This window comes from Leucopleurus acutus, assembly GCF_964270905.1.
Source record: "Leucopleurus acutus genome assembly, chromosome: 10".
NCBI classification, from domain to species: Eukaryota; Metazoa; Chordata; class Mammalia; order Artiodactyla; family Delphinidae; genus Leucopleurus; species Leucopleurus acutus.
The window spans coordinates 30,333,212-30,359,370 of NC_139153.1; the positions used below are offsets into that span (position 1 = coordinate 30,333,212).

General features: G+C 44.0%; 1 protein-coding gene across 11 annotated transcripts in view; it reads left to right on the plus strand.

The window, feature by feature from the left end:
• The window catches only part of FHIT (fragile histidine triad diadenosine triphosphatase), a 1,449,512-nt gene that overhangs the window by 1,411,219 nt on the left and 12,134 nt on the right, over positions 1-26,159 (plus strand). For 10 of the 11 annotated variants that reach the window (XM_082848977.1, XM_082848987.1, XM_082848982.1 and 7 more), the window contains one exon: positions 14,369-14,475. In XM_082848977.1, coding sequence (XP_082705103.1) covers positions 14,369-14,470 — 102 coding nt within the window. In that variant the 3' untranslated portion in view covers positions 14,471-14,475. Of the gene's footprint in view, positions 1-14,368; positions 14,485-26,159 lie in introns of all 11 variants that reach the window. The other variant, XM_082848980.1, reaches the window with a different exon arrangement.

Genomic DNA, 26,159 nt, shown 5'->3' on the forward strand with positions numbered 1-26,159 from the left:
GTTGTTTTGCCTCTTGGGTGCCAAAGCATTCGTTTGCTTGATTTTTTAAATTTTTAATTTTGGCATCTGGTAGACACCGTCTGAGTAACCCATTAGGAACACTCGCAGATCTTGGACTGGTAACTTGGCTACTGTGCTCCAGTCTAAGGTCAGTGAGCTGGGGTCAAAGTCAAACATTAAAGAGGGAGAGGAATAAAGTAGCTTGGATATTAAACGGCTTTTTCAGCATCGTGTCTGTGCTTGCTACCTAAACAGCGATCAGCATACTGTTTGTTGCCCCCTAAGGTGGGCCCCAGAAATGGAGACAGAGCTGCTACAGAGCCCTTAAAATACAGTCTTGGGGTGGCAGTCAGCATAAAGAAAAGCGCCAAGAGAGATTATGAAATGCAGAAAGCACGTGAAATTTATATTACTACTGCAGACATGTTTATTAAAATCCAGGCAAGTATTACTTTTGCTTCGGAGATAGGACATGAGGGCAAATCTATGGAGGGGAGAGTGTTTGGATGACTGTCTCGCAGACATAAAGCTCTTAACGCAGAGCAGTTTTCATTAAGAACAGCATCCTGTGTGGAGTGTTATTTCCAAAACAGATCCTGGGGTGGGGGGGAATCAGTGAGGGGATACATCAATCTTAGGCATCTGGAATCCAATTAATACCTTCGGTGCCTTTACATGGCAAGTGCTACCATGTTGTAATTCTTATGGAGGGTCTCAGAATGGAAGCTGCATTTCCATAGTGAGGGAAATTACAGTCATCCTGTGGTGTAATTCTAAGTGTTGCCTGAGGATGGCCGTCTTTGCTTTCACTCACGGCCTGCTTTCATGTAGTTCTTTAAGTAGTTATGTTTTAATGGCTAATGCGTATCTTCACATGCATCACTGAAAACAAAAGCTACGATTATTTTTAAAAAATTTTATTGGAGTATAGTTGATTTACCATGTTGTGTTAGTTTCTGCTGTAGAGCAAAGTGAATCAGATATATATATATATATATATATATATATATATATATATATATATATATATATCTCCACTCTTTTTTAGATTCTTTTCCCATATAGGCCATTACGGAGTACTGAGTAGAGTTCCCTGTGCTATACAGTAGGTCCTTATTGGTTGTCTTTTTTATATATAGTAGTGTGTATCCGTCAATCCCAATCTCCCAATTTACCCCTCTCACCCCCCTTACCCTCTGGTAACCGTAAGTTTGTTTTCTGCATCTGTGACTCTATTCCTGTTTTGTAGGTAAGTTCACTTGTACCCTTTCTTTAGATTCCACATTTAAGCGGTATCATATGATATTTGTCTTTCTCTGACTTACTTCACTCAGTATGACAATCTCTAGGTCCACCCGTGTTGCTGCACATGGCGTTATTCTGTTCTTTCCTATGGCTGATATTCCATTGTATGCATGTACCACATCCTATATCTAACCATGTGATAAGACTACACCCCATCTTTTCCCCGCCCTCCGCCATACTGAGTTGTCCATCACCCTGAATCCCATAATCCCCATTCCTTTACTCCTTTCTACCTAGTTTTAGGCATCTCTATGCATTCCTAAAAAAAAACTCAAAAATACATACTTTTCAACTTTATACAAAAGTATCATGCTGCAATATCTTTTGGGAATTTTTTTTTTTTTCCTAGTAGTATGTTATTGAGATTAGTCCCTATGGGCCAATTGTCTCTATCAAACAATTATTTCGACCACGGTGTAATGTTCCATCATATGAATATATCACGTTTTATTCATCTACTTTCTGAATAAGTGGCCACGTCCAGGCTTTTGCTGTTTTAATCAGAGCTCCTTTGAAGATTCTCATGTATGTGGGCAAGAACTTCTCTCGGGTACATACCTGGGTGTGGTATTGCTGGGTTTTAGGGTACTGTGAATGTCAGCTTTAGGAGATAATGCCAAACTGTTTCCCAAAGAGGTTGTTTCGATATATTCTCTCACAGGCAGTGCCAGAGCACTCCTGAGGGTTTATGTCCTCGCTAGCCCGCGGTATTGCCAGATTCAGGTATAGCTCAAATTCATCAGTACTCAGAAGTAATAGCTTTACATTAACTTGGTCTTGTGTGGTGTGACTCTAAGAGCTGAAGGTAGGACTTACGTGTAGAAGCTGGGGGAAGGGAGATTTAGACCCCGGGTGAGGAAGGATGGTCTCCTAGCACAGCTTGTCAACTAGGGTCAGACTGTCTGAGGAGCAGGATAGTCATCCCTGGAACATTCAAGGCAGGGCATGAGTGCGCCCCTGGGCAGCAATATGGCGGAAGGGATACGGATGTCACATGATGTTCGGACCAGGGAACTTTAAATATGTGTCTTAAATCCTGACTCTAGACCCAAGCTGTTTTCGAATATTCATTTCTGGACCTTTAAATAGATACGCGAAATTACAAAAAGCTATTTTAAAGCATTCTGGTCTTTTATCTTTTAAAACCAACCAACCAAATTCCTTTAAACCCTTGAGCTGCACTGAGGTGAGATTAATTAAAAGATTAGGACTCTCAAAAGATTTTTATGGGTTTTTCATACCTGAAGTTGTAACTCCCAATAATAATACTTTCAGCTTTAATGGGAATATCAAAGATACTAATATTTTAAAATCAAGCCATATATATGTGAGCCAACCCTGGGATTTTTGTATTTGTGTGTGTGTGTGTGTGTGTGTGTGTGTGTGTGTGTATAGTGCCTTTTGATCATCTTAGTAATAAATAATTGAGAGATGCACAGTAGGAAGCTGAAAAAGGTGAGGGTATGTTTCTTCTAGCCTGATGCTTCAAAAAAGTCATGAGTCGGTATTGCATTTTAAGTTTTCACTCAGGCGAAGCTGTGTGTGTGTGTGTGTGTGTGTGTGTGTGTGTGTGTGTGTGTGTGTGTGTGTTTGCAGTTGCCTTATATCTCCTTGTCTGTGCTGATTTCTGAGTTATGGTCACTTATAGGGTATAGAAAATGAACAACTGAGCCGATTAACAAGGAAGTCTCAGTTTCTTTTGAGTATTCTGAGGTTTTTTTGTTCTTTTGTTTTTAAAGGCATTTGAAATCCTCTGTGACAAACATCTGTTGTCATGCCTGGTAAGCTTAGCGTTCCAGCCACAACCAAGGCTTTATGTCTTCATTAAAGAAGTTTTTTTTTTTTTTTTTTTTTTTAAAGAAACTGCTTTTTAAAAATTTATTTATTTATTTATTTTTGGCTGTGTTGGGTCTTCGTTTCTGTGCGAGGGCCTTCTTTAGCTGCGGCGAGCGGGGGCCACCCTTCATCGCGATGCGCGGGCCTTTCACTGTTGCGGCCTCTCTTGGTGCGGGGCACAGGCTCCAGATGTGTAGGCTCAGTAGTTGTGGCTCACGGGCCTAGCCGCTCCGCGGCATGTGGGATCTTCCCAGACCAGGGCTCGAACCTGTGTCCCCTGCATTGGCAGGCAGATTCTCAACCACCGTGCCACCAGGGAAGCCCAAAGAAGGTTTTTAAATGAAGTAAGAGAGAGGCGTTTGGGAAAGGCTGGCTCCTAATTTGTTTGTGCAGTGTACACCGGCCAGGTTCTTTGAAGGGCGTTGGAACAGCTCCATCAGAAATGAATGGGTTTGTAAGTCACTGAGGGTAGGTTACTTCCGAGGGGTGCACAGCAGCTTCAGAGGGTGCAGTTTTGTAACCAGAGGCAGAACGAATCGTCTTGTTTACAGAAGGAAGCATGACCAATCCCGCGGAGTGGTGAGCACCCCTGGAATATAGGTTTTCTGTTAGTCATTTCTCATCTGCCCGCACGTGGTCCCGGTGCCAGGCACCCGGCTGGCTGGCGCTAGGGGAGCTCTTTCAGCTCTGCCAAACATAGGCTGGACATTCGGAGAGAAGTTTCCGAGGTCAGCCAGCATCCTCGCTGCCCCACGGTGGTCACCACTTGTGCAGATAACTTGCTGCTCATCCGCTTTCCTGTGGAAAGCTTCCCGTTAGCAAGACCTGATGTTAAGGTGAGGGAGAGACCCAGCAAGCAAAACTCAAGCCAGGGAGCGGCACTGCCCATGCTCAAAGGCCAGGCTGGCCTCCCCTCCTTCACCTCGCCACGTCTGGACTCCCTGTTTCTTCACCCAATTGGCTATTCTTCTGAGCCTAGAAAAAATGGGTGCTGAACAAAGGTGATGCGACCAGTGAATCATCCAATCCCTCTTCTGTTCCAGCACTTGCGCCGCTGGTCCTACAGGGAGGGAGAAGCACCTGCTTCTTTCGCCCTTTCTTTGGGTGCTTCCTCACTCGGCTTCAGTCCCTGGCCTTCAGCCAGTTCAGAGAGCGTTCAGATACCTCCGTGTTTCTCTGGGTGTCTGCACTTGCTGATCACTCTCAGCTTTAACTGTCACCTCCTCGGAGCAGTCTTGCCTGATCATACCATCTAATGTACTGGTAGTTATCTCTGCTATTCTCTCTCACGGCTGTAATAGGTTTGATTCCTTGCTAATTGCCTGCCTTCTCTCCTCGAGTGTAAGCCTCCTGTACACACTCAGCCTTGCCCAGCCTGCACGGTGCAATGCACTGTGCCAGCACATGGAAGACATCTCACTATTTGTTGATTAATTGAATGAGTTCTGCAGACAAACGAGTTTCCAGTGTTTGGGGGACCCATATTTGCAACCCCCTAACCTAGTTCAGCTTCTCCAAATGGGTTTTATTTTGAGGCCCAGCTGTAGCTGCCTGGAGCGTTGTGTTAAGCAGGATTCTGAGGCCATGTCTATGGCGGTGAATTTTTGGTGGTGTACCGTCTTAGCACCCTCTTCGGGGATAAGCTGTCTCGCCTGGACCATGCTTCTAAAGTTTCTGTAAGGCGCCTTTGATAAAAAAAAGAAGCCATACTGTAGCAGGAGCAAATAGAAAATAAAAAGTTCAGGAGATTCAAACGAAACCTGAAAGTGGCCCCTTTGCCTTTTCCCTTTCCTCATTCTGAGTACCACAGGTTGACATCACTCTAGGGAGAAAGGAGGAGAACACTCTTGTTCAAACACCAGTGTCCTAAACATGGAAGGAAGAAAGGCTTACAGAGCGTGACTGGCTGAGGAAATTGCTTTTTGAATAAATGCTTCCTTCTCTGAAGTTTGCTTCATCACAAACCTCCCTTTCCAAGGGCGCTTCGTTTCATTTCTCAGGAGGCCGGAGGGAATCAAACTGGTAGAAATCTCTAGTCCCTGTGACTTCACTAATTTCCTACCCAGGGAAAAACCAGGAAAACTCAGATAGGGTGGAGCCTGGGGCGAGGCGTCAGTGACCAGCAATTACTAACTGAAAACTGCCCTGAGAGACAACTGGCCCCCTCCCCCGCCCCCCACCCACAGAGGAGGCACCCCAGCTCAGAGGTTGATCTCTATTTGCAACTTTGGTTTTCTTTTCTGGACTGCTTTAGTACCCATTTCATTTTCAAAAATGTTAACCAGAGGAAAGTTTACAGAGTGGATCCCTGAGTGAACTAGAAGCCAGTAAACTGTATTTCTAATCCGAACCAATGATTGTTCCTAATTAGCCATGCCATGTTCTCCTGACTTAATTCCTAAGAGACTTGGATGATTGATTCCTCTGGAAAATGGGGATGATGAACTTACACAGCCAGTAGCTTGGGAGGGAAGCTGTAACTTAGAGACCTATTCTGACAAATGTTTCTTGAAAACCTACTCCTGGGTGTCAGACACAGCAAGCAGTGAGGATACGAAGATGGATGTTACTGTGATTTGGTGATTTCTGCCATAAACATGGGAACTAGACAGGAGGCTTGTTACCAAATCAGCTATTGTTGAGTGCTTTTTTTTCTTTTTTTTTCTTAATTGATTTATTTCTGGCTGTGTTGGGTCTTCGTTTCTGTGCGAGGGCTTTCTCTAGCTGTGGCAAGCAGGGGCCACTCTTCATCACGGTGCGCGGGCCTCTCTTGGTGCGGAGCACAGGCTCCAGATGCGCAGGCTCAGTAGTTGTGGCTCACGGGCCCAGCTGCTCCGCGGCATGTGGGATCTTCCCAGACCAGGGCTCGAACCCATATCCACCTCATTGGCAGGCAGACTCTCAACCACTGCGCCACCAGGGAAGCCCTTGAGTGCTTTTTTTTTTTTTTTTGGATTTTTTTTTTTTTAGTAATTGGAAGAGCAGAGAACTCGTGGGTGAGCGCGATTGATTCCTCTACCGAACCGTCACAGCCAGGTTACCGCTGTACATGGGACCGTCAGCTGAAATGCTAAGCCCCACCATTAGGCAGGATTAAACGTGAAGCTCACTGTAGTAAGCTATGAGGAAAATTTTAGCAGTGGGGTGTCCTAAGAATAAGCCGACTTTGCCCTTCACTCTCTCTGTGCCGATGATTCTCAAATGCGGCGACTCCTGTATCAGCCCTCACTGCTCCCTCACAGCCCCGTTGCTGAGTCCTGTTCCTCAGCTGCCCGATGTCACGTTGTCAGGAAGTTCTAGACTGTGGCCTGCAGCACGGCAGATCCAGGTGGGCCTCCCTTCATCAGATGCGCATTTCAGGTTAGCTTCATGGCTCGCTCCCCTGACCGGAAGTGACCCCTTCGATGTTTTAATTAAAGTCAACTCTGCATAGGGCCAGAAGCCACAGTAGCATTTTGCTGAACTGCTCCTAACAAGCTTCTGATGGAAAACTGCAAACTTTAATGTCCCATCAATTAAAGCGATTTTCTGATGGCAGGTGTGCGCCCCAGCAGACCGGAATTGTTCACCTGGGTCTGTACAGGTTATTAGGGTGTATGGGATGCTCTGAAGACCATTCGCAGTTTAGTCAGTTGAGTAGCATCTCATCCAAATTGTGATGCTGGCAGTCTCATTTGCTGCTTTGGCAATCGGCTTGACAATGTGATACTTTAACGGATAATTGGATCAGCAGTTGGGTTCTGTTATAGTACAGTGGTTTGGCAAATACTTCGGGGGGTTACAAATTCTTAAACATCAACACTCTATACTCCTTGAAAGTAGGACGTCATTAATTAATAGTTTATTTCAGCATTTTGGCCCCATTGGCAGCACTAAAAAACTTTTGCTTCTACTCAAGCAAGTTAGGCTCAAGTCAAAGCTCTGGCAGCTAATCTAATCATGAATGCTCCATCAGTTACCAGAATTTCTCTCCATAAAGGGCAAAGAACTGGACTGTGGAAACTCAACAGTGAACAGAGGGAACTGCGGGGAATTTGGTTGCAGTAATCTAGTGGTTAGTCCAGAGTTTCAGCTCACAGGATCCCTCCCATGGAGAGAAAGAACGGAGGAAATGAACATATTTTTGCCCAAAGAAATATTTGAAGAATCTCAGGGTTCTAAAGAAGCAGAAGTGGTAGCAAGAGGTTGATGACACAAGTCGTGTTTTTTTTTGGGGGGTTTTTTTGCCTCAGGTGAAAGCAAGAGGTGATTCATTAGAAAGAAAGCCCAAAGTGGTGATAATCTGCTCAATAACCAGTACTTAGAGAAAGGACATTCGGTGTTTGGGGACAAAATATGTGCTCAAAGGATGCTGGCTGTACGTGTATGAGAGAGACAGAGAAAGTGAGACAGCATCAAGATCATGAACTGTAACTCAGTGCCAATCTAAATGGTCCAGAAAGGGTTCTTAGGGACTTCGGGAAGTGTTCTGCACGTTTTGAGCAGAAACGCAGTGATTTTTCACACTGGTTCAGAGCAGCCTTGAGCAGGGGACCAGGATCAATGTGTGCTTTACAAGAGTGCCTGGAAGGAAGCATCAGAGGCAGAGGTCCATGTACAGGGAGGGGCCGAGCCTTCTCACTAACTGCACACACTGCACTGACCCACCACCACCCTGACTGTGGGCACCTGAGCCCCACTCCACCCCATCCTCGTGAGCCTCCCAGCTCCCACCACTTCTTCTCTGGCTGCTGCACTAGCTTGTCTCCCTCTAATTCCCCAGCCGGGCTGTTCTTTTTTTTTTTTTTTTTTTTTTTTTTACGTCTTTATTGGAGTATAATTGCTTTACAATGGCGTGTTAGTTTCTGCTTTCTAACAAAGTGAATCAGTTATACATATACATATGTTCCCATATCTCCCTCCCTCTTGCATCTGCCTCCCTCCCACCCTCCCTATCCCACCCCTCTAGGTGGTCACAAAGCACCGAGCTGATCTCCCTGTGCTATGCGGCTGCTTCCCACTAGCTGTCTATTTTACGTTCGGTAGTGTATATATGTCCATGCCACTCTCTCGCTTTGTCACAGCTTACCCTTCCCCCTCCCCATATCCTCAAGTCCATTCCCTAGTAGGTTTGTGTCTTTATTCCCGTCTTACCCCTAGGTTCTTCATGACCTTTTTTTTTTTTTTTCTTAGATTCCATATATATGTGTTAGCATACAGTATTTGTCTTTCTCTTTCTGACTTACTTTGTATGACAGACTCTAGGTCCATCCACCTCACTACAGATAGCTCAGTTTCGTTTCTTTTTATGGCTGAGTAATACTTCATTGTATATATGTGCCACATCTTCTTTATCCATTCATCCGATGATGACACTTAGGTTGTTTCCATCTCCTCCAGCCGGGCTATTCTTTATGAAAAGTTATTCAGTCCTTTTACTTCCTTGCTTCTAACCCTTTAATATCTTCCCACTGCACCACAGATAAAATCCAAACCTCCTAGCCCTCCCCACCAGCTGTAAGGGACCCACTATCTCCCGCACTTACTCTTGCAGCCAGTTACTCAAATGCCAAGCTTCCTTTTCCCTCCAGGTTGCTGTCCGCTTGCTGTCCTCCTAGCGCTTTGCTTCGTGGGCCTCTAATCATCGCTCATGTCGCAGCTGAAAGGGCACCTCTTCATGAGGCCTTGCTCCAGACACCCCCTCCCCCAAAGTTCCACCATCCCTGCACGTCACTCTGCTCTGATTCTCTTCAGAGCTCTTATCATATGAAATTATTTTGACTTCTCAGCATCTGTCATAAAAAAAAAAAAATTCTGGAACCTTCTACTGTTCAACTCAATGAAAACAACCACGCCCACATGGCTGTCGCATGTTCTGAAAGGCCCAAGCTTCACGTTTGCAGTCACTTCCCCCATCTCCGCTCCAATTCCCACCTCTGGACCATCTCCCGAGGTGAATGCCATGTTTCCCACATTTGTACTTAACATATTTTCTAAATTGACTCTTATTTTTAACTTAGATTTACTTTAAAAGGAAACTTGAGATGGCATCATAAATGGGAGATAAGCCTCAAATAAATAAGATCTAAATGAAATAGTCTTATATTCTAAGCTACAGTCTGGATGGCACCACTCATTCTGTTAGAGGTCACACTGGTACCATGTTCAGGACAAGCTCCTACCGACGGAGACTTTCTTTTTGATTACTCAGACGACTGAAAGGTGATTTGGGAGGGGAATATCTTTCTCAGTAGGGTTCAAAACTTTCTGCAGTTTTGAACTGTAGAACTGGAGGCCATCTTTTGGGCCACTGGGGTGTGGGTCCCTTCTTTAAGCAATGGAATGTTAAAGCTTCTCAAAATGGCAACTGAGTTTCAGCTCTCTCAACAACTCTGATAGGTGGGCAGGCATGGCTAGGATGCCAGGGCAGCATTCGTCATGAAAGAAAGAGTAGTGCCAGAGGAGGGTGAAGCTGATGATGGGCACAGGTTACAGGAGAGCTGGCAGATAGGTACCTCATGTGTTTGCTGAAGCTGTTCCCATTGCCCAGAACAACGCTGTCCTTAAAATCCCATCACCATCTTTGAAGCCAGTGCAAATCCTGATTTTTTAAAGTCAACCGCAGACCCTACCCCAGTAAGAATTATTGTCTCCCCCAGATATCCTGAGAGCACTATGATAGAACTTCTAGTCCAGTATTTCTACCATACTGACTTGGACTAAATGATGTGTGTATGAATCTGTCTGCCCTGTTGGGTGGTGAGACCCCAGGAGTCAAAGGTTTTTGTCTTATTCATCTTTATAGCTTTCATAAGAGCTAGAACGGTGCCTGGAGTATATCATGTGCTCAACAAAGGCTTGTTGGCTAAATTCAAAGCAGTAACAGAGGGGTCAGATCTAAAAAAATTAAGGATATACTTCCCATTGAAATTATTTTCCTTGTAATACTTTGTATAAACACCTGTCTGAGCGGAACCATCAACCTGCAAGAAATGGTTTAAACTCTCCGTTCTTCATATTGTTTTACAGAACTAAACAATGAAAGATATTGATGGATTTTAGACCGCCACCCAAGTTTATACTCAGCCATGTCTTCTTTGAGAAGTGGCTTTAAGTTGTTTTTCTGCTCTTGGAAGATAATTTGGCATTTTACTACAGGTTAATTCTAAATTCTGAAAAAAAACGTTTAAATTATTGTGAATCATTCCTCCTACTCTATTCCATTACAGAGCTATAAAAATGTCAATAGTCAAGGCAGTTTGAGCATTACATCAGGGAATTAATCATTGCCCCACATGCCTCGTGAGAACACACTCAACGCACAGGAAGTAGCACAGTGTCAAAATCGACACGTATCAGTACTTCAATCAGAAATCCTGTTAACGCTACCTTCCCCCAAAATCATTTCAGGCAGATAAAGCAGGAAGACTGCAGATACAGGTTTTTTTTTTAATCTCTTTTCAAAGCTGTATAGAAATAGAATTCACTTCGAGGAGCCATCACAGACTTCCCTCTGTGGAATGTGAATAAAGACTTTGGTTCGACTTCCTGCAAACTTTGTAACTTTGGCATGAGCCTTCCTCAAAGAACCATGCCTCTGAAAAGAGTTTCAACTCTTGCTGTTGCATAAGGAGAAGGGAAGGAATAGACGTTACATCAGCCTTGGTGCTGAGCATATTCATGATTTAACTTCTGTGGCCTCACAGCAGGGAGGAAAGAGATGGAGAACTATACAGCAGTGAATCCCAGACACCCTAGTGGAAAGAACTACTGTTATTTTATGTACTGCTAAGAAAGAAAAACACTGCCAATTAAATGATGACACACCGTTGATTGTAGGACATGCTTTGATTTCAGAGATGTTACAATGGGAAAACCTGTGCATCTCAGAACAGACGAGCTGTGGATTTTAAACAGTGCTAATGAGTTCCTCTGCATTTCATGCAAAAATAATAATAAGCCCCAGAATGCATAAAATGCTAGCCTTGAATTTGACCTTCCTTCGGACAGTCTCCTCCATCTTCTCCAGGATTCACAGCTAAGTGGTTTTGGAAACAACCGAAATAAAACCAAGCACTTCCTATGGTCCCTTCCTGAGGGGTCCCCGAGACTGAGTTGCCAGATAAGATACAGGATGTCCAGTTACATTTGAATTTCAGATAAACGACGAATATTTTTTAGTATACGTATGTCCCCGATACTGCATGAGATATATAGTAAAACAAATTAACTGAGTGCCCTGTATCTTTATTTGCTAAATCTGGCAGCTGTGCTCCCAGGGTAATTCTGACTGCATTTGACCCTCACCACATGCTTTTTACTTTAAGGACCTTAACCTTTACCTGTCAGGAGCCTCCAGTAACACTTCAGTCACTTCTTACAACAACTCTGAGAGGGAGGAATTATTGCTGGTGTTTTAGGGCTGAAGGAGCTAAATTTCCTCCTCAGACTTGAATGTCTCATTAGATTAGTTTGGTTTGGTTTGAATCCTGATCACGGCTGTTAATCCTTTCACACAGTAGTTAAGGTCCAAAAGCTAAAGGTCACTGGGAACCCATGAAGACGGTAAAGGTACTTTTACCCCTGGAAACAACCTCTGTGGGTTGGTCATTGGTCACTGTCAGGGGACAGTATATCCAGCATATAATAATAATAACAATAGTCATGATAATAATAGTCATGGTAGCAGCAGCAGCAGCAAACCCTCAGCACCTCTTACTACGTGTCACGCACATCACTAATCACACCTCTTACTACTCCCTTTTTACAGTTCCAGAGCAGGGTTTGCAAAGGAAAGCCTCCGTACTGTCGACTGAGTCGTAGGCAACGGGTTTAAAGGCAAAGAAAGGTATTATTTCTGTTACGTGTATGGCCTCTGTCTATACACACAATCTTCTCTCAAATGCACTGCTTCTCAAGTGCCTGAGAAGTTTGAAAAGAATCCCCACACCCAGGCTGCCCCCCAGACCAATTAAATCAGAATCCCTGGGGCGGAGCCAGGCATCTGTAGTTTTTAAAGTTCTCTATGTGATTGCAGTGGGCAGCCGCGGCTGAGCACGGCCGTTCTAAGGAAAGCTACACGCTTCCATCTGGGGCTTTTAAGAGGGAAACCCCTAAGTTTTAAAAACCATATACAACAGAGCTTTGCAAATACAATTAGTTTTTGTTTTACTTATTTCCTGTTTTCCATAGACAACTTATAAGCATTGGCACAACGCTGCCATCTGTAAGGCATATGACAATAGCAGACGGGAGCTTAATAACCGAAGAGGCATTAACGTTTGCAGGCCCTAAATTATTTGCGTTCAGCCGGTACGATCTGTGTGATGAGAGCACTTAATGCTGGATTTCAACACCAGAAGTGGGAAGGCCGTATTGCCTGGGCTTCGCATCGTTCCTTGTCATCCTATTGAATTGTTACAAGATGGATTTATAACAGACCTGAAGCTAGTGTCAAAATGAAAATCAGTTCCTGAGTAGAAAAATCGCAATCCCGTTTGCCTCGCCTGTAGCCATTGCGTCGTATCTGCTTCTGCAAGGAGGGAAATGACTTTTTAATGTGGTTTTCTTCCACTAAGGAGAATTAAATCTAGGTGGCGAAACGTAAAACCAGCGTGCCGGCAGCCAGATTCTGAGCGGAAGATCCGTGGCGTGTTTGTGTCCTGGTTCTATGCTAATGAAACTCACTTAGGCTCAGACTTCCGCCGAGTAGAAATAGTGCTCAGCTGGAGGGCCAGGCTATCTTTGTTCCCTCACTGTTTTGCCTTCTGTATCAAAGTTTGCCCTGAAATAATGGGGACATTTCTCCATCGGCTGCAGGCTGCCAGGGTGGGGGGCGGGGGTGTCTCTGGGTTAGAGTGAGAATGAGTTGGGCCTGAAACAGCAAACTCCACTATTTTAGTCGTGAGGCTTTTTTCCCTGAGTCAGCAGGCTCCTTTGTCAAAGGATCTGGCTTTTGGGTGGCGGTACCCGGTGAGCTGCAGCAGGATCTGCGGAGCTGTTCACTCTTTGGTGGCACTGCACTTCCTCCAGGATAGACTAAAAGGCAAAATTTGCCGGGGACACCCCTGGCACTACTGCTCCTTGCTGGGTGATCTCCGATAGGTGAATGAACTTCCTCGGAACTCAATTTCTTCCTTGGCGAGGAGTGAAGCAGTGCCTGCCTTGTGTGTGGACTATAGTAAGGATTAAACGAAATGATGCACAAGGAAATAATACGTGGAGAAGAAACCTCCCTTTACATCGTGAACACTAGTTATCATTGGTGCTATTAGTTTGCCTCAATCTCCCCAAACGACTTAACACGAAATAGTACATTGTGCCTCCTGTAAGAATTTATACCCTCAGCATTTTACAGTGTGCAGAGCCACGCACAGGAATAACAAATTCAGTTAATAAAACTAAATTGCAATAGGAGACTAAGGTGAAAAACTGACCTCTTCTAAAGAAGAGAGTTCTGACAACACCCTCTCTCTCTCTCTCTGATAGAACTGAAATTTGATTCACTCAGTATGTAAATCGGAGACATATACAAATGTTTTTAAAATAAATATGGGTGTCTGAAGAGGATTTTTAAAGGGTTCCTTTGTCTAAGACCAAGTGTTATTTTTTGATGCTTCCTCATTTAATTTTTTGTTTAGCTTTTCTTTGTTTCTTACCATTTGCCTGCCTGAAGCCTCTTTTAATGCATGTACTCTTTTACTTCTTACTCAGTACTCGTGGCCCTTCTATTCATTATTCTCATAAATTAGCCCGGGCTGCTTTGGCTCGCTGAGCGAAACTGCTCAGAGCTCATATAACAGAGGCTAGGCCAAAGAGAAGAGGACGTAAACCCCAGGCCAGCTTGGGGAACGACTGTGGGTAGGTGGCAAACGTAACGCCTTCAGCGTCTGGGGAAGTAAAACGAATGGATGATGCTGGGCAAGCGCAGTGTTTGAGAGTGGCGAGGGTTTTGGTAAATGCAGAGCGTCCCCCGTCGGTGACGCCCACTCCCAACCTCAGCGGATAATTACAAGGCGGTGAAGGGACCCCATGTAGCAGCCTAATCTAGTTATTGTATTACAAAAGCTGGAGATGTGGATTTGTACACAAAACCTCCCCATTTTCAAATTCCGGCAACTAATACAATGAAAAGAAAGACACGCGTGCCCCTGGCCTCTGATTTGCGAATGCTGTTCGGCCGCTCCCCCAAGACCTGTTCACGGAGATCCCAAGGGCCTATTAATGAGCCTAGTTTTCTTCTCCAAAGCTCCAGAAACATGACAAAGAGAAGGAGGACTCCCCAGCCTTGTGGAGATCGGAGGAGGAGATGGCAGCCGAAGCCGCGGCGCTGCGGGGCTACTTTCAGTGACGCAGGTAAAGACTGTACGTTTACTTTATCATCGCTCAGAACCCCACCGCCCGCAAGAGCCTCACTCAAGAAATAATGAGGATTGGGCTTCCCTGGTGGCGCAGGGGTTGAGAGTCCTCCTGCCGATGCAGGGGACGCGGGTTCGTGCCCCGGTCCGGGAGGATCCCACGTGCCGCGGAGCGGCTGGGCCCGTGGGCCATGGCCACTGAGCCTGCGCTCCCCAACGGGAGAGGCCACAACAGTGAGAGGCCCGCGTACCGAAAAGAAATAATGAGGATGCAGAAAAGCAGTCGCACCCACTTTCTACAGTGGTGGTTGCACAAAACATTAAAGCCCGAGTGGAGAGGACCCTGACCCTTGAGGCACTTGGTCCAACCTCTGGGTCTCTCTTCCTGACTCCCCATCACCTTCTACATACCGCTCCGTTCTGTTCCCTCCCTTCCAGCCCACCCCAGGCCCTTGTCCCCTCTGTCCTCTCCATTCCTGCCCCTCTGCAAGCCAGTCTCCACAGAGCAGCTGGAGGTAGTTTGTAAGGAAGGCAAACCCGATCCTTTAAAACATCAAAACCCTTCCAGGGAGTCCCACTGCCCTCAGGCTCAACTCTCAGACTCCCGTCAGGCTGCGGGGAGCCCCGAAACAGCTCCGCCGCACCCAGGCAGGCTCTCCCTGCGCTTGGGCCGCTATTCGGTAAACTGGCCCCTTGGCTTTGGCTGCCGGGAAGCTCAGGCCAGGCAAAGAGAATTCTCTCTTCCCGTTAATGATGTTTTACTATCAGGAGATCACAGATTTAAGACTCTGACGGAAAGCTACAGCCAACCTCCTTTCCACATTTTTACACAACGTCAAGGGACTCGTGCATCTTCTGAAATGCCTTAATAAACAGCGTGCCCGTGAAATCTTGGGGCCTACCTTGCGTAAAAAAAAGTATTCGTTTTCTGAAATTCAAATTTATCTGGGTCCTGTATTTTATCTGGCACCCCTGTTAATAAACCTCCTTAGGAATTATGGACCCCAGATAAAGAGCCTCCTCTCTAAATCGCTTTTCTTTTCTAAAATCGTCTGCTTCATCTGGTCTTGTGTGAATGTGTTTATGTTATAAGCAGCTGAAGTAGATCAGATACAAATGAAAAATGCAATTAGTGAACAAATACTGGTAGCAGCTGAATTATGTCAGATTGTATCAACCACTTGGTAGTTATGACTTGTAGCTAGAAAACACGTTGGTTGTAGTATTACGTTTTCATTTGGAAATGTAAGTCTATTTTGGTGAGTTTAAAATACATGTGCATTTCTTGGTCTTTCTCTCCCCACCTCTTTAAAGACCCCGTGTCAACTACCTCCCCCTCCATTACTGTTCACATATGCTGTGTGCTCAGGCCCTTGCATTCTAGAAAGCTTATTTTATCCTCCCATGTCACTGGCTTGTCAGCTCTGCACCCAGTTGCCTGAAGGGATATAGCGTGGTGGTAGCAGAAGCTGTCTTTGATATTTTATTTTTAACCTTTTCCACCGCTGTTCACCTTCTCATCTCTTCCCTTCTCTCCTCTACGTCCCCTTAGGATCTAGCTAGTTTACCTAAGAACATAGGCCTATGGGCATGAATGCAAACCCTGTTCTATTCCTCTTCTGAGAGCCGGTGTGTCATTTTGGGATGTCCTGTTCAAACGGGGTCACCATTCTTCAGACTCAACTTTCTAGGCTGAATTTTTTTCTTTTTGGGTTTCTTATGTAATGGGCACTTTCAGGGAGAGGCAGGAGAGGCAGGAAGGCTCCAGGCTGTTCCTGAGGCCTGCTGAATTGTAGGGTTCTATCTTACAAGTGTTTTATAGACTGTTTAGAGAATGTAAACTTCTTACCCAAGTTTCCTGTACGCTCTGCTTTGTCAGTTTTTGCTTCTGTCTTGCCTTGAGGCCTAACTCCCCTGTCTGCCAGGTGAATCCACTTGCCTCATAAGTCTTGCCAGAAAGATATCCACCTTAACTTGTCACACAGACTGTTGCCAGAGAGCCTGTGCGTTTCTCAATGAACTAACATTAACCTCTCTCTTTAAGGGTCTTTTGCTACAGACGAAACAAATCACCTTCAGTTCTCCCAGCAGTCAGACGTGGCGAATGAGAACAGGAGGGGTAATGCGGCCAGCGAGCACACAGCTAGTAACGTGGCGGTGAGGGACTTAAACATGGGCCCTAAGATTTCACCAAGAGCATCCTCACCACCTGTAGTGTGAGACAGGGACTGTATATAGTTCTCTTTAGAGACAAAGGGGAAAGGAAACATTCATCTAGGAAACCTGATCATGGAGTTGGTCCACCTGGATCTTTGATACCACTCTCCTCCCTTTTCAAAGTGCACCTATCCACCGAGTGTTTACACAATGTTAAGGGGTTCGTGGAACTTTCTGAAGTTGGTTAACAAATAGGGCTGTCATGCAAGACATGGACGTACCTAGACTTAGGTACTTAGGTACCGAATAAAACGGTATTCAGTATTTACCTGAAATTCAGATAAACTTGGCCTCTCCAAGCTCTCCTGAGTATACCCTCAGCAGCAAGTCCAGTCAGTGTCGGGCAGAGCCAGTTCAAAGGCTCTGATGTCGTTCACTGTGCACAGCTGCACGCTTCACAGCACACACACAGGCAGATACAACGGGGCTCAGCCCCGGAGTCGATGACTATCGCCCACATTACCGAGAATTTACAAGACCTGGGTTCTGTTATTTTCCCATGTTGCAGGTGATGGCAAAACTGAGACTCACTCAGTGATTTAAGTGTTACTCTAAGGTCAACGGCGAGTAAGTGGTAGAGCTCAGACCCGAACCTAGTTCCACCCCGAAAGCCCTTCCCTTCGTCTCTCACCACCCACCTTTTGCTTGGAAGAGCGCGTGTGTCCAGCCAGCACCGCCACCCTATCCCAGCCCCCCTGTACCTTCCAAATCGTCTCTTCAGCCTCTTCACCCGCTCTACTGGCCTCGCCGGCCCTTCGGCGAGGACGTGCCTCCCCTGCTGGGCTTCCTCGCCATCCTGTTCATCACCCTCCAGCACCTGCCTCCCCAGCAGCAGACAGCCAGGCTGCAGTGGGCTGAGCTCGCACCCGCTGACTACCAGACCTGCTGACTCCTGCCCTCTTTTCTCCACCAGTCGACCGCGTGCCTACGTCACATGGCCTTGAGCGTGGGCGGTGTGTTGCACAAATTTCATTTATTCCCATTTTTCTCATCTTTGTGAGATTCACCTTTAAAATTTCAGGTTATCTTAAACTTTATATCTTAGCCTCAATGAGAAACAAGTATTACTTATTATTAGAAGTTAAGCATTAAAAAAAAAAAAAAAACATGAAAGAAAAACAGTGCGGATGAATTCCAGCTCTGCATAGTTGCTTGCCTGTTGCTATCAGCACTGAGGTTGCTGGTCATCCTCAGAGAGGTTGGCACCAAACCAAGGCTCTCCATTTGCCCTATTCAAAAGGATTAAAAGAGAATTGCCTACAGAGAGATTCAGTGTAGATCAGCTAAAATGATCTTAAACAGGCCAACGATACCCATCTTTGGAAAACAGCAGTAGAGGTCAGAATGCAAAACCTGACCAAGCTGACTCCAGACCTGCTCCAGCCCCTAAGCTAGTTCTCCCCGTGTCTCTCCCCCGGCACAGGGAAAAAGCACGCGGGAGGCCAGAGCGAGCTTCCCTGGGGATGCGAGGCCGCTGTCTGGTACCTAGATGAAGGACTCCAGGCAGGAAGTCCTGCACCACACCCCACAGGCACGCTCAGGCTCTGGGGCCGATTGGATCTGTTTGCCATTCGTCTACCTTAACAACCAGCGTAGTAGTGCCGAGAAGGATGTCCAGCCTCATGCCCAGAGATGCCCTATCTAGGAAACGGGACTGTAATAGGCAAAGAGCTGCTCTCTGCTGAATGCTTGGTAGGGGAGTACCTGGCAACCCCTCAGTAAGTAATCGACCTTGTTCTATAGCTTCTTTATGCATAAACCCAGATTAATCCTCAGCATGGACAAGACTGCCAGAGGACCACAGAGATAAACATTCCCAAACTAGAAACCGTTTCCTCTGCCTCCTGAAGCCATCCTTTTGTTGGTTCCAGGAATTCAGCATTTGCCTTCTGCTTAGGTGAATTTATGCATTGCCTCCCCCGTTGGGCTGAGTTCCTGGGTAGGGGTATTGCCTCCCCGCACTGGGCTGAGTTCCTGGGTAGGGGTATTGCCTCCCCCTACTGGGCTGAGTTCCTGGGTAGGGGTTTTGTGATGGCTCTTTTAGTGTATGTTATAAATCATATTAGATGACGGTGAATGTGCGTTTCTTATCTAACCTTGCATCCTTCCTGGAACATAGTATTTTTCTCTAGGTACTCAGTACTTGGGTTTGCTGCCGCTGCACACCCTTGTTTATTATCACTTCCTGTCCCCACTCCCACCCCATGGTGTAATTGGGTGGGGTGTGTTGTTTGTAAAATATGCAAGCATCACCCCTAACTCTGATAGAAAGTCAGAGCAGAGCAGGTCTCCACACCCTGCTGTGTCAGCAGAGTTCGTTTGTAATTCATCAAACTCTCCTCTGTGCTTGCCATTACTTTATACATAATTGGTTGCCTCTCGTTTACTTATAACACAGCCGTGCACTTTCAAAGCAACTGAGTCAGCCCAAAACAGCATTATTAGTAGCTACAGATGTACGGTCAAGGCAAAATTTTGACACTAGAGTTTTTGAAAAAATCACCATAATTTCAGCCACAGGACCACACATACCATAATCCTGGATAGTCAAAGTGGACGAGAGAGGACAGGTCTACTTACTTAGCGCATGTTCTGGTCACTGAATTGTACCTTTTGAAATCTACCCCAACAGCTTAGAAAAAAATCTCAGCCTTCTCCGAGAGGGTCTCCTCTCAGCTCAGCGGCCTCCAATGAGAAAGACCCAAGGAGCAGATCATAGTATTCATGTTTCCTCAGGGAGGAGGAAGAGTTAACTTCAGCTCCTTGGCCAATTCAGTCCTAAACCCACCAGGTAATCCCCATGGCGGGGTGTCTTCCATACCAAGGAAAGTGTTGGCCAGCACTCCTTCAGCCCGTCCCCAGATTGATACAAGAAAAGATTTTCTTTTAGCACGGAAGTGTAAGAGACGATCCCTTGCCCTTGTTTAAGGATACTGACACTTTAGTGTGTTCTTAAGCTCTTTAGATAAAGGATCCATCATCTCAAACAAAGATATTTTCGTTTGCTTTTTCGTCCTCTCCTGCCCATGTTTCTACTGGATTATGCTGCCTCTTCCCTCCTTCTGTGTAGACTACGTTTACAGAACCAAATTTCAGTAGCAAGGAATTAAAAACTCAGTTATTTGGATTAGCTAAATATAAATCAAGCCCCTATGGCCTAAAGTGGGAATGATAAACCATAGAATCATAGAGACTTGAGAAATAACCAGATCTAATGTCCCATTAAATGAGTTATTTTATCATAGCCCAAAAGAAGAACCATTTAGTTATACTTTAAAAACCTCCCTTTATAAACATTCTTTTAGATAAGTCCACCCCATGGCTCCAAAATGGGTTTTTAGTTCTGTTTCATTATTTTTAAAATGCTTTACCAAGATCCAGCTTTCTCTAAAAGGTCCCTAATAGTTCAGGCGAAAGATTTCCCAGGCCAGTAATGGTTAAAAGAAATCTACAGAACTGTTCTGTTGAGATTTCATTGGACTGGTGGGAGAAATGACTAGTGTCCTGTAGGCAATCTTAACTCTTCTGAACCTTGGAAATACATGATCCATCAGCACGGAGTCTCCTTTTCGGAAAAGTGTAGTCCAAATCCCCAAAGTAAATTTTAAAAGTTTCAAGCTTGGGACTTCCCTGGTGGTCCAGTGGTTAAGAATCCGTCTTGCAATGCAGGGGACACCGGTTCGATCCCTGGTCAGGGAGCTAAGATCCCACATGCCTCAGGGCCACTAAGCCCGCGAGCCGCAGCTACAGAGCCCACACACTCTGGAGCCCGTGCGCCACAACTAGAGAGAAGCCCGTGCACTGCAATGAAAGATCCTGCATGCCGCAACTAAGACCCGATGCAGCCAAAAAATACTAATTAATTTTTTAAAAAGTTTCAAGCTTTCCTTGCATCTTGCAAAATGATGATAAAGCCTATCATCACCATCATCTTCATCCTCATCTCGTCTCCAGAAATGGATAATTTATCACATATCAACCCGCATACTCTCATATGGCAAAAACCTTCTAGAAGCGTCTACCCACTGCCAAGACTCTTCTTTTTCTACTTGCTTCTCTCCACTCTTCTCATTTTGTCTTTGTCTCTGCCAGAAAGGAAGGTGGGGGGAAAAGACCCTCCTAGAGGTCGTGGGCAGTTAATATGAAGAAAGGCTCTGAAAATTCACCTGAATAATCTTTGACTCATCATTTACTACTAGCTGTGCAGTAGCCATGCAGTTCACTCCAGCCTATGCCTAACCTGTCCCTCAGCCACCTCTTATATAGTAAGTGCTCCATTATTCTGACACTCCAGGGGCATCAATCAGGTTATCATGTGGGCATGCAACCAGTCAGTTCAGGACACACTATCAAAAGCAGCTCTAAATTGTGCTCCTTCTGGATTTAATACTTCTCTGAGGATCCAGAGGACACTGTAATATCTTCTACTACCTCCAATTTATAATGAATGGTGGGCCACGGAGACTGCGAGGGCCCATCAGCTATGCCAACGTGGAGATGCGTTATGTTCCCTCTGATTTCTATTTTAAAGATAATAAACGATGGAGAGGTTTGAGTTATGAGAAATTAGTTCAAACAGTAATTAAAGAACAAAACCTGTAGGGCAGGCTGTTTTGAGACCACCAGAAAAGAAGTGTGGCTTCTGCTTCTAACAGACCAAATAATTTGAATCAACCTGCCCACTGTGTTCAACTAGAAAAATTACACAAGAGTATAAGAAAACATCTGTTAAAGGTAAAAGGTATCACAAGAGTACAGGGTCAAGATCCAAGAAAGGACAGAAATGCAGAGAGAGGAGCCCAGGATGAAGGGTTGCCTGTCCCCTGAAGGCATCGATGAGTCTTAGAGAGGCAGATGGAGCTAAAGCAATAAAAGCTGGGGTGCCAATGGCAGGGCCCTCTCTAAATCTCCCATACCTGGATGGGAATGTGAAGATCTGGGAAAGTGATACCCTTGGAAAAAGAGTGAGCCAGATGTAAATCAGCCCTGGTATCAACTGCAGCCCAATTTCAAAACATCTGGGCAGTTGAGAAAGTCTCAGTCCCAGAAATTGAAGTAAGGTGATTCTAAATTGCTAGTCCCATGGGGTTCCTGGAAGAAGCAAAGAAAAAAATAACCTCTGGAAGAAAATAAATCCATTCAAGAGCTTAAATTATTTCTGTAAATAATTTTTTTTCAAATAGAATGCCCAATACGAGTGTGTATACATACACACGCAGACACACACTCTGCACAGTAATATGAGGAGACAAGTCAGTATAAACAAGGTTAGAATCCCCCAGACACAGCCATTAAAATAACTGTGTTTACTTTCTTTTGGGATAGAAAGGACCAGGTTGAAAAAAAATTCAGCAGAAAGCTGGAATCTATTAAAAGTACAGAGATGATGTGAAAAAGAACCAAATAGAAAATTCTATAACTGAAAAATACAGTAGCCCAATGAATGAAGTTAGCAGCATACTTTTTACAGGCAAAAAAAGCATTAGTGAACTTAAAGATGAGCCATATGAAAATAGTCAGAATGAACCATGAAGAGATGAAAGGAGAGTGGGGAAAAGTATGGGAGGTCAGAAGATACAGAACATTCTGAGAAAGTCTAATAGACACTTACGTACAGTTCCAAAATAGGGTTCTAGTGGAAGATACACTTAAAGAGACAATGGCTGCGAATTTTTTCAAAACTGGCAAAAGTCATCAATCCAACTATTCGAGACCACACCAAACCACAGAGTGGGGGGTATAGAATACGCACCTAGGCACATCATGTAAAGCTGCAGAAAATCAGATCCAAAGAGTAATTTGTTAGATTTAATAGTAAAAAGAAAAAAAAAAAAACTTACTTTCAGTGGAGTAATAATTAGACCAAAGACAACAACAGGAAAATCAAAGGACCATGGAATGACATCTCTAAAGAGCTGAAAAAAACAGCTGCCAACCTAGATTCCATACCCAGCTCATATATCCTTATAGAATGAAGATGAAACCAACATATTTCCTGACGGAAGCTGAGAGGATTCACCACCAGCAGACTCATACAAAAGGGATTCTAAAGAAGGAGAAATCAAGTAGAAACTGGAAACAATTTTGAACTGAATGAAGAAGGCTAAAACTTGTGGATGCAACTAAAGGTGTGTTCAGAGGGTGATTTACTTTTAATTATGACTCATATGCATTTATTAGAAAAAAATTAAAGCTAAAAGGTAATATGCTAAACATCTTTGTGGATATTGCAGTCATTAAAAAGGAGAAGAGCATATAATGAATAATCTTAGACCAATAAGTTTGAAAATTGGGATTAAAATTATGTTTCTAGAAAAAAATGAAGTTCACCCAAACTGACACTAGGTGAAAAATATGAATAATTTGATAACTATTAAAGAACTCAAACCTAAATTAAAACCCTTCTCACACAGAAAATGTCAGGCCCAGATAGCTTTACTGGTGAATTCTACCATACAATTAAGAAAGAAACAAGAATCTGAATAAGATTCTCAATAAGAATCTTATGACTGGTGGAAGAAATTCTGCCAGAGAAAAGGAAAAAGAAAAACCTCTCCCACTTCTCAATTTGTTCTATGAGCTGCCTTACACATGTACCTGACAGGAACATAACAGAAAGGAAAAAGACAGACTAATTGCACATGGAAACACAGATGCCACCGTCTTAAAAGGATACCCTATAGGTAGACAGACAGATTAATTGCAATGTGTGTGCACGATCTATGAAAAGAATAACACATTAGACTAATCTTATGCCTTTCACCAGACTAATAAAGGATAAATGATAGGATCATCTCAGGAGATGCCGAAAAAAAGTTGATCAAATTCAACATCCAACTTCATAAACGTAAAAGTTCTAGAAAAACAGCTAGGAAGGAATCTGTACTTAAGGATGAAATGTTGAACACTATTCATCTGAGACTGCTATGAGATAAGAATATGCACTATTAGCCCTGCTATTTCACAGTGTACCCAAGGTCCCAGGTAGTACAGTAAGGCAAGAACAATAAATAAAAGGATAGGAGGATTAGAAAGGAAGGAATAAAACTGTCATTATTGGCATACAATATGATGCATGCAGAAAACTCAAAAGAATCTACTGAGAGACAATTAAAATTAATCAGAAAGCTTAGCAAGGCCTCTGAATATAAGATCAACATATGCAAGTTTTGAATTTCTCGGCCATTGTCTTAGCTCAGGCTATCATAACAAAATACAATAGACTGGGTAGCTTAAATAACAGATAATTATTTCTTACATCTGGAGGCTAGAAGTCTAAGATAAGGGCGCCAACATGGTTGGGTTCTGGCGAGAGCCCTCTTCCCGGCCTGTAGCTGGCTACCTTCTCACTGTGTCCTCCTGTGGAGAAGAGAGAGTGAGCTTTAATCTCACTCTTCTTATAAGGACACTAGTCCCATTGTGGGGCCTCTACCCTCATGATCTCATCTAAACCTGTCTACCTCCTAAAGGCCGTATCTCCAATTACTATCACATTGGGAGTTAGAGCTTCAACGTGTGAATTTGGGGGGCACACAAACCGTCCATAAAACCACACAGGGTATGAAAAAATGTAAAGTTAGTTTGTATTAATATCAGAAATCAAATGCCTAGGAATAATTAAAGATATGCGAGCTTCTAGACAGAAAACTAAAATGTTATTAAGAGGCATTAAAGAAGAATTAAATAAATGGAGACATGAGTGACTCAGTTTTATAAAGACTCAAGTCTTCTCAGATTTACCTATAAATTTAATGCTACTCAGATTTACCTATAAATTTAGTGCCGTCTCACATTTACCTATAAATTCAATGCCATAATTTGTGGTGGTGGGTTTTTTTTTTTTTTTTTTGTAAAATTGGAAAAATTAGTTCTAAAACACTGATGGAAATATAGCCAGAGACGATTAAAAGACAGAAGTATAGGAGGGCTTACTCTAAAGGATATTGACTTATTACAAGGCTACAAAAGTTAAGAGAGCATGGTGTTGGTACAAGGATAAATAGGGTGATGGAACAAACTAGAAAGCCCAGAAACAGATCCAGGCACATATGAACACTTGATATAAGATAAAAATGACATCACAGAACTATGGGGAAAGGAAAATCTTTTCAACGAATGGTTCTGGAAAAATTGGATATCCATGTAGAAAACTAATGAAACTATATACCCTACCTCATACCATATGCAAAAGTCAGTTCCAGGTGGATTATAATTCAACATCTGAAGTGCAAATTTAGAAGGGAATATAGGAGAATATTGTCATGGTCTTGCTATAGGGCAAGACTTTTTAAATAGGGCAGAAAGCATTATTATTTAAAAAGATTGATAAACTGGACTACATTCAAATTAATTTTATCAAAGACACCGTTAAGGGAGAGTAAGAGAGAAAAATGCAAGACACAGAGTGGGAGAAGCTATTTGCCACATATACAACCAATGAAGGGCCAGTATCCAGAAGATAATATTTTTAAAGAAAAAGAAAAAAATGTATAAGCCAATTAGAGAAAGTCAACAGCCTAGTAGAAAATACAGAAAAGGATTTGAACACACACTTCATAAAAAATAGGTCTCAAAATGGCCAGTAATCCTTAGTCACCAGGGAAATGTATACGTTAAACACAATGAAATACCACTATAATACCCACCACAATAGTCAAAATTGTAAAAGACTGAAAATATCAAGTGTCTAAAGAATGCAGAACAAGAGAAACACGGATACATACTGTGAGACTGCATTCGCATAAAGTTCAAAAACAGGCAAAACTAAATTATAGCGTTTAGAGATACATTCATTTACAGGGTAAAACTATAAAGGAAAGCAAGGAAGCAATCATCATAGAATCAGCCCAGTGGCTACCTTTGTGGAGGAGGCAAGGAGGAGCTTTCCATTGAGGAGGGGAGTGTGGAGCGAGAGGGTGGAAGGGCTGGCAGTGTTCTGTTCCTTGTCATGGGTGGGTGGCAAGACACGTTGGCTTTTTTTTTTTTTTTTTTTTTGTGGTACGCGGGCCTCTCACTGTTGGGGCCTCTCCCGTTGCGGAGCACAGGCTCCGGACGCGCAGGCTCAGCGGCCACGGCTCACGGGCCCAGCCGCTCTGCAGCATGTGGGATCTCCCCGGACCGGGGCACGAACCCGTGTCCCCTGCATCGGCAGGCGGACTCTCAACCACTGTGCCACCAGGGAAGCCCGACACGTTGGCTTTGTATTAATTCTGTGAGCTCTATACACGCACGCACACACTTTTCTGTATATGTTATATTTCACCGTAACAAGGACTAAAAATAAATCAGATAAATGAAAAATTTTAAGTTAAGGAAAAAAGAAAAGGAAGGAAGAGATTGACTTAATGTATGGTTTAATTGCTGGCTGGATATTCAATTATTCCAGGATAAGTTTAAACAGAAAAGAATAATTGCCGCATATATTCTTCACAGACACTCCACTACTGAAACGGAGCAGGACCCTAT